The sequence below is a fragment of the Sphaeroforma arctica genome, assembly GCF_001186125.1.
Source record: "Sphaeroforma arctica JP610 unplaced genomic scaffold supercont1.251, whole genome shotgun sequence".
NCBI classification, from domain to species: Eukaryota; class Ichthyosporea; order Ichthyophonida; genus Sphaeroforma; species Sphaeroforma arctica.
Genome location: NW_014040307.1, coordinates 90,058 through 99,431, shown reverse-complemented (window position 1 = coordinate 99,431; position 9,374 = coordinate 90,058). Strand labels below are relative to the sequence as shown.

The 9,374-nt window shown below is 45.9% G+C and overlaps 1 protein-coding gene across 1 annotated transcript; it reads right to left on the bottom strand.

Moving 5' to 3' along the window:
* Nucleotides 1-675: 675 nt before the first annotated feature.
* SARC_04465 (hypothetical protein) lies at nt 676-8,692 on the bottom strand (the record flags this gene model as incomplete). Its single annotated transcript, XM_014301713.1, has 9 exons — nt 676-2,812; nt 2,874-3,240; nt 3,609-3,827; nt 4,010-4,129; nt 4,633-4,770; nt 5,416-5,500; nt 5,780-5,861; nt 6,483-6,523; nt 8,661-8,692. 9 exons carry the CDS (start codon nt 8,690-8,692, stop codon nt 1,242-1,244), a joined length of 2,655 nt encoding a protein of 884 aa, XP_014157188.1. The 3' UTR covers nt 676-1,241.
* Nucleotides 8,693-9,374: the final 682 nt, after the last annotated feature.

The window sequence follows — 9,374 nt, the reverse complement described above, 5'->3', positions numbered from 1 at the left end:
TTATGTTGTGTAAAAAAAATATCAATATCTAAAAATTGTAATGCTTGAATAAAAAGGCAAAGTTTCAAAGGGCCATGACTCCCTTGAGTCCCTTGAGTCCCAGGACATTTCGTCTTTCGAAGAATGTGCACTGATATATCGCAAAACAAATCGCCACAGATCTTCTCATGAATCATCCCGAACAGACTTGAAGGCGGTTTTATTTGTTTTATTTGTTGTCTGTTTTCTTATGTTTTTTAATTAAATTATAAACAAAACAAGTATCACCTGTATACCCCTCCACGCCCCCCGGCCATCAGTCAGCAGCATGAGTCAGCAGACGGTTTAGGGTTTCAGCACCGCTCAGCTGTCTGCAGTATGTCAGCAACTCAGCATTCAGCAGCAGCCAAGTATCAAGAACCAATTTTTTTTAAACAAACAAAACAAAGCAAATCACAAATATGGAATACAAATCAAACACAAATAAATAGTCAAATATGTTTTTCAAGTTTGTTTTTTTGGTGTGTTTTATTGGTGTGTTTTTTTTAACAAAACAAAACAAAGCCCTAAACAACCAAAACAGTGAAAACACTTTTTTCTTCAAAAACTGACACCAACAACTCTTGACAGTTGACACAATCCTATTTTTCTTTTCCAGCAACATGCCAGCTTCTAAATTTTAATAAACAGGCAACATTCGAATCCACAGTTTCTTATCCTTTTCATGGCCCTCCTAAATAGGACGTTTTTTTAGTAAATAGTGGTGGTAATTTTCAGTCGCGCGTCGCAAAAGTCTGCTGGTTGCTCAATAATCTTTCCGAGTGAAATTGCATAGTCTGGCCATTATGAGATCGGGTCAGTGCAGCACAAAAATCCAGTTGAATACATAGATACGTTGGGATGCATGCTTTTCTAGACCATCTCTACGACGCTTTTGTACTCTTTTAATGCAAACTGAAATTCGGGGACAAGAAATAGTATTCGACATAAATATAGTTATTTCTTGTGCCTTTAATCGCGTGTCCATCCCACATATAGTATTCAAAATAGATTCTGTTTTCTCTTGGTGCATCTTCGCGTGTCTGTACTGCAGCCACTCTATAGCTCGATAAAAACGAGGCAAGAAACAGAGACAGCATCGCGTTGTCCAACAACTGTACGGTACATGAGTGAACGGTCAGCTAGCACGCTGCGTATATTCATGTTATCGCAGATTGCCCTTTTCACTTAATCCCTAACTACATATAATCAGCCTCGATGACCTACCACCGAGCCTGATATTGCGCCCCATAACCTTGACCCTGTTGTTGATATGAACCATACTCATTCTGATTAGCGGTTGCCTGAGCAGCCGGTGCGGCAGTCCGTGCCCCGTAACCACCATCTTGTACGGGCGGGGCTGCCTGTGCTACAGGTGCTTGTGCGTATGGATCAGGCTTGGCGGCTGCCTGATGCGCGTACCCTTGTTGAGGCTGCTGCTGTTGCCCGTATCCTTGTTGTGCATACCCTTGCTGTCCATAGGCATTTGTCGCAGGTTGTTGCTGTGTGTAAGCCGCGGTGTGTGCGGTTGCGGGTGCTTGCGTTTGCCCATAGCCTTGTGTAGTAGGATCAGAGTACGCAGGCGCAGTCTCGGCCCCATACGCGTACTGTTGGGCATATCCCTGTTGTTGTTGGGGTGCCTGGGTGTTGGGCTGGGCAGATGGCTGTTGACCGTAAGACTGGTCGTACGCCTGGTCCTGTGGTGCATTGGCGGTAGCCTGTTGTGTCGCATCGGGTTGTTGTGGCCACTGATGCTGTGCGTTGGACTGTGCAGTGTTCTGTGGCACTGGAGGCTGCTGGTAGCCGTAGGTGTTGTAGTCCTGCGTGTACTCCTGCGGTTTCACATTTCCTACGGGTGGTTTAGTAGCTTCAGTCGCTGGTGCCACGTGGTGTGCTGGTTGCTGTCCGTAGGCATTTGCAGTTTGGGGGGCGTTAGATTGAGCGGATGCCTGCTGGGCGTAGGCATTGCTGTCGTGATTGTACTGGCCGTCAGTTCCGTTGTAGTACCCACTATGGTCTACGGTGGTGTCTTCCGGTTGTGTGTAAGCACTGTTGTCGTACGCCTCAAAACCATTGTTGTTCGCCTGGTTATCCTGGTAACCTCCAGCAGCTGCAGCATTTGTATTGTGCGCATTGTTACCGTAGACCTGTTGACCGTAGTCCTGTGGCTGCTGACCATAGTTGTCGTACTGTGCGGCGGCTTCCGCTGAAGTTTGCCCTACGGGCATATTGAGAGCCGGTCCCTGTGCCGGGGCCTTATTCTGGTCGTAGTCGTTGCGACGCGTTGTGTCCTGTTCATATGCCTTGTACTGGTTCTCAGGAGGTCCTCTGTGTGCAGGTGCTGCCGCAGGAGGTCGTCCATACGGCTCATTTCTGCGGACAGACAAGGGCGGTCCTCTGGCACTAGGGGCAGGTACAGCCCTGCTCCCACCAACGGACGGGCGTGCAGGTGCACCTGCAGCCGGCGGTACTCGTGCATTAGCAGCGAGTGGTCCAGTTTTGGTGTAGGGTTCCTGAGCGGGTTTAGTGTATTGTTCGCGGGAGGGGTGGGTTGAGTCTCTGCGGAAATCACGGTCGTTGGGGTTGCGACTGTCGCGCGCGTCGCGGCCGTCGTACTGAGAGTCGCGTCTACCCTCGTCGCCTCCCCCAAAAGCATTCCCAGGCCGTGCTCCGTTGGGGCCACTTAGACCGTTGCGGCCAATAGGGCCTTTGGGGGGGTCTCTGCGCACGGCATTGAGAAGTGGTTCGCCCCTGTTGCCTGGGGCTGGTGCGCGGGGTGGTGCGTTGGGAGGTCCTCTACCGCCCATTGCGTGAGGGGGGGGGTTGTCTGTCCCTGGCATCGTGCACCAGTGGACCTGCACTTGCGCCTCGCCTATCCGAGTCTCTCCTGTTGGGCCCGTCTCTGTCTCTGTGGTCCATGTCGCGGCCGTCTCTGTGGGCGAGTGGCGGTCGTCTGTCATCGCGGTCACCTGGACGCCCGTACAGTATATTCCGCAGGGGGGCATTGGGAGGTCCTGGGGCGCCTCTCAATGGGCCTCCAGGGGGGCGAATGGGAGGTGCGCCGTCCATAGCCCTGTCTCGCATATTTCGATGCGCGGGCGGTCCTCGTTCGTCGCCTAGAATGGGCGGGGGACCGCGCTCTCCCCTCAGGGGCGGGCGTGCGCCAATCAGTCCCCTGGGGGGAAGGCCGCCAACAGGTGGTCGTATGGGTGGGCGGCCATTCTGCGCTGACAAGGAGTATTAGAATTAAAGCAAGCTCAAATTCAATTATGAACAGCCCATTGAGTCAATTTCATACCTGGCAGCTCGGTTGTGAATATGCACCGAAAGCATCTCAAAGCTGCCTATCTAGTGTAAAAAGTAACGAAGATAGTGAACCTCACGTATACAACACATTCGTAAATATATATATATATATACTAAAACCTATATATACATATACTTTTATACTTGTAAATATACATGTATATATGTATATAGATATTAATATGTGTGTGTACATGCATAAATGTATGTATATATATTAATATTTATTACACACACATATATATACATATACACATACAGAGATATAAATACACTGCACATACCATAGGAGCGGGAAGAGGTGCGCGTCCGCGAGGTGGGAGCATGCCACCAAACAGCGGAGGTCTCTGTCCGAGTGCTGCCAATGGGGGACGTGAGCCTGGGCCACCCATGGGAGCCGGAGGTCTAAATGCTGGGTGTTGGGGGTGTCCTGGATAGCCATTCGCTTCAGGCGGTTGTTGCGACTTGACCGCTCCACGATCCTCTGCACGCTTTACCTCGCACTATTGAAATAATTGGTTGGTTTACAAACGATACGGTGAAGATCCGAGCAGCAATAAGGTAAACCAATAGAACTGGAGCTTCCTAGTCTGATTCGATCGATCTCACATCACTCTCTAAACAACACAGTGATACACCGAGTACAAGGACACACAGGAATGTCGTAGGGATTCCATGCACACACCTTGCGGCCGTTGATGATGTGGAAGGGCTCGTGGTTGGCCATCAGGTAGTTGACGCAGTCCACGGCATCGAAGGTCACAAAGGCGAATCCTCGATCGGAAAATATGCTCACCCGCAGAACCTAGTGCAGTACATACCAGAGCAATTAAAAGATACGTGCTGCACGACAATCTCCAATGAACGGAATGACAATTTCAGACAGGCCTGGATAGATACATACATATATGCGTATAGCACACCAACATAACCACACTACATACATACATGCGTGTAACACCCCAGCATAACCACACTAAGGAAAAAAAACTTCCATGACACGACGAGCCCGTTTAAAAAATTAGGGATTTTATATCGTCATGGTAGGTATTCTGATACTATCTAAGCTACAAGGCATCCCCACCTATCGACTGTGAGTACTAATGATATGTTACTATTAAAGAACATATGTACAGTCGACAACGCAGTCTCCGACGTACTGCTACACACGGAGAACTAGGCTACGACAAACTCTTTAGAATACTTCGTAAGAATGCAGGTAAAAAGGCACGCATAGTCCTGCACTGCACACAGGCATGATCAAACCTCTGCTCTGCCTCCTAAAAGCGTTCAACTCTCGTAACTTACCGTTCCGTACTTGCTGAAATACTCTTTGAAATTCGACTCTGTCGCACTCTCTGAGACTCGTCCTACAAAGATCTTGTCCACTTGCGGTAAGAGCTGATTGGTATTCGGGTCACGCGGCGTGTTGCGTCTGAAGTCGACCTGAGAGGATACAACTATTAACTTTAGAATCATAGAAGCAACCGAACTTCTCGTCGGATATCACATGCGGTAGCAAAGAAGCGAACAAGTCATTCTTCCAGTGATACCAAAAATGCTCACACAGCAGTCTACCCTCGAACATAGATCATTCATACACAATCAACAACACAAGGCTAGTGATGGATGTATATGTACACACCACAACCCAAGGTTTCGAATCCAATGGATAGATACACTGAACTTTCTAACGGATAGGCAAAATCTGTATCAGAAACTATCTAATGCCTTGAAAATCATTTTTTGCGTTGTATTTTGCCACGAAGCCGATGGTCTCAGCAGTAATAAAAGTTATCGTCAGGGTCGATATTCTGATACTATCTAAGCTTACGAAACATCACTGACCAGCGGCTACATCAAAATGCGATCATCACTTTAGGAGTTCAGTTTCATACTACAGGGTACCCCACAGTGTACCTCCTGCGTAACAACATCAATCTAATACGCAACACATTCAGCTGCGAAACTCCCACAGAACAATCGCTAGGACAGACGGGGTGTGAGCGCAAACCCTCACAAACACGACTTCGTATATAAACTACGTATGTCTACACGCAATATCTGCTTCAAAATAGATTAGATACATACCGCGCTGCCCTTGACGAACACCTTGTTCGCGGCCAATGCCTTGTCTATTGAGTGATAGTCTCGATATGTGACAAATCCGAATTTCCTGTTGAACAGAGGTGTGCCGAGAGAGACAAGAAGGAATCAATAATAACCACTCGCCTCGCCCTAGATGGGGCGCACATTCTAGCTAAGCTATAGACAGCACCAGCAATAGACATTGCAGCAACTGCAACAGATCCCACACACAAGACCTGCACCGGCTCACAGTCGAATGCAACACCGAAGCACACAAACGCCACGACCCTTATCGCAAACAGGGCCATCGGAATTGCCCTATAGCCCACAGCGAGACCACTAAAAGAAGTAGATACAGCGAACTCACCTGGAGCCTTTGGTGACCTTATCCCGTGCCACGGCGGCGCTGTCGACTGTTCCGAACTGAGCGAAGGCCGCCTTGAGATCGTCTGCGACAGAAGACGCGTGAAAGGAAGGAGAGACACCGTTTAATAAGAAAAGCTTGCTCTTGAGAGAGATGGGATAATGTCACGGAAGAGAAGTGATGGTCTAAATATTATCGGTTGTCGTATTCAAACAATAGTATAGGTGCGTTTAGGTTGTAATATACGAGACTAGGTCGCAATAAATAGGTGTGTATGACTATGCACCAGACGATGAGACACAAGCGCGCAAATGAACAACTAAACTAAGTAATCAATGATGGTAAGGGCATGCTAAGTGGGAAATAGGTACAGTCTATCACGCACGACGGGAAAAGTGGAAATCTATGTACGGCACAGTACAATAAGCAACCCACTTCGCTAAGCTGTGTACGTACTGAGACGCATGAACCACCCTGGTGGGTCACCTTTAGATGAATGCGCACACAGCGCCTCATAGCTAGCCCAATACGTTCACACATTGACATGTCCTTCATAAAGCGTGTACTCCACAAATAATGCAAGATTGTGTGTTTCAGAGTTTCATGCCACACTTGTAAGGCTCGTTCATATGAGTAAAGACTGTCTAATACTTCTTCTGGCTTTCACTAACATAGACGGATGTGTGAGCTGTGAGCAAGGCCATACCATTATCAGCTTCTGGATGCAGTTTACCGACAAACAATTTCCTATTTGTTTTGAGTCCATCAAGAGTAGGAGTATCACGGTAGCAATTGGTTAGACAATTAAGTGTGTCGATAGGCGGATACGGGCGTATATCGCTTCAGATTGCTGCTTACATTCGTACTTTTATCTTGGTAAAAGCGAGGTGCTGCGTAGTGCTGTAGTGCATACTAATGCTAACGGGTCCAGCCTAAATCAGGTCAACCAACAAGAGTGTTCTCACAACTTCTAAACCATTCAAAGATGACTGGCGGCTTTTAGGTTGCCCACAAATGACCAGTGCGAAGTCTATCAACCAGCTTGTGCATTCACTACTTATATCTGTGCAACTATCTTTCAACTTCTCCCACTATCACAAGTGTATGATCGCCACTTGGCATTAGGTGTGCTACGGAGTGTGACTGAAACATCGCAGCGCAACAGCCCAGATCGCAATTGCCTACAAGTGCAACGGGCATCGCGAGCAAGTGCACAAACCGCAAAATAAAAACGTATTCCAAACGTCTGTACCATTTCTTTGGAAAGTACTCAGATAACTCAGATAACTTGATTTCTAGAATAACGGGACGTCGCTTTTAAACTCCGAACTGGGTAATCGGATAGTCCGAGATCATGAGAAAGCTACCCATACACTACACTAGCCCCCGAAATAACTATGCCGTAGGCAAAGCTTGCGCCTAACACGGTACTGAATCTGTGTGTACTTGTTGGGATGATTGAACCCATGACACACAACTACGCTTGCAAGACACAGGTGACTCTCTGTCTGTCGTGCAACAACTGCTTGTATACAAGCAGCTCGGAAATTGTCTTCCAAGCGCAAATATAACTTTGAATCAGAACATAAACCTAATTAGCATTTGAATGCCACTCGCAAAATACACTCAACATTATACATGCACATTAGCTAACCCACATCACCAATGGCACTACTGACTCCATGCGTAATACATCTGCCATTGAGTCTGGGATAAACTGGCAGAAGTTTTCCCAATACCAACTCTCAAAGTCTGACTATATTCTCTTCAACTCAATCAAAAATCTCCATAGCAACCATTGCACGCACGTACATCTACTGTGAAACATATAGGGACTGTATCGTAATCACTGCAGGCGTACTAGAAGCTCTCGCATGAAGAAAGTGCATCACTAATATAAACATAAGTCGGCGCAGAGTTCTTATGCCTTATGGGTATCCACACAAGAATTACAAAAAACCCGCAATTGGTTCTATCCTTGATATTTTTGCAATCAAACAATAAATAACAAGTTAGAAGTAGACACCAAGCTAGAAGTAAACACTGTCCAGTGAATCTATTTCACAACCGGCTTGGACATTAGGCGCTCAGGACGTATGTGCAATGGTCCGACATATCATGCGACAAGGGCAGGTGCTACACCTAAACCCTACGATTATGCGCGAGAAAATCCTACATATAAGCGTGTTCGTCGTGAAAGAGATACATCTTTCCTGTCTATATACTGTGATTGACTTGCTATGTCGCATTTAGTATCACTGCACATAAAGCCAAAGACTGTGGAGGTGGCAATCGATGATGTTGTTCATCTGTAAGCCTGTTACTCGGATATAGAACGACAAATTGAGCGTGACATGTAGATAAAAAAGTACAGGATATGCTCAACGAAGATAAGTAAGGTGTGATAACATCATACAAGGGGTAAACATTATCACAAAATCATGTGCATAGCGCAAAAGCGCAATACAAACTAAAATAACGGGCGAAAGAGAAATACAATCTAACGTAACGCGCGAAAGAGCAATGCATCATATTGCAAGGGTAAAACGGAATTTATAAAGCTACAACCGGCTATATAGTCCGTAGTGAGATGAGGTTCGTCGGCATCAGAAGAAGCAACACTGTGTGAATATGTGTCCAATGAAAACCATTAAACACTGAGTTGGAAACAGATATTGTTTGCAAGTCAAATGATATGTAAGAAACCTAAGCGCAACCTCACGGGATACTATGGTAATGGGCAGTGGATGCCGCAAGTGTGCATACGCATATGGAAGCTTCTCGGTCGCTGTATAAGCTAAATAACACCGAAATACGCGTGCTATTACATCCTATAAATCAATAACTGATGGATATACCTCGCCACGTTACATACAATACATACCCTGGGATAGGAACAGATGGTGCGTTGGCCATGATGTCGTTGGTAGATGCTTTTGTCTCAATTGATGCGTCTCAGACAGTAGATCTGCTTTTGCAGAGTGTGAGGGTATCGGAAGTGATACTAGTGCGCACAGCAGCGCTTGTGAAGTACAGCAGGTGTTGGTTAAAAGGGATGTGTTGTTAGCGTGCCTGAGAGTTTTGGCCCTGTATATGTATACTAAAATTTGATATTTGTTGTGTGAATGCTTTGTGCCTACAACTTTATTTGTTATGCAGAAATGGAGTGAAAGTATTTTTTGCTGTGTGACAGTGAAACGCGTGATGCTAACGACACTTTTGCACGTAATGAATCAAAATACTGTCGTAAATAGTATATCAATATATTGTACACACAGAAACATTCATGTCGCAAACATCATGTAAAAAACTGTACGAATAAAGCAATTCGTTATGTCGTAAATATCTTACGAATGTTGTTTATGTGTTTATTTCAAATATTGTTAGAAACGCTTGTTGGCTATTGACTCTGTTGGGGCGGTTGGGGGGGCTGTCTATAGCAAAACCTAAACCAAAAACCCTAAATCCTAAACCCTTCCCTTTGCGCGAGAATCGAAAAAATAAACTAAAATCGGATACAAATAAAAAGAAACAGATTAAAATTGTACATAAAGAAAGAAGTATGTATATATATAAATCATCATGTCGTAAATATTAA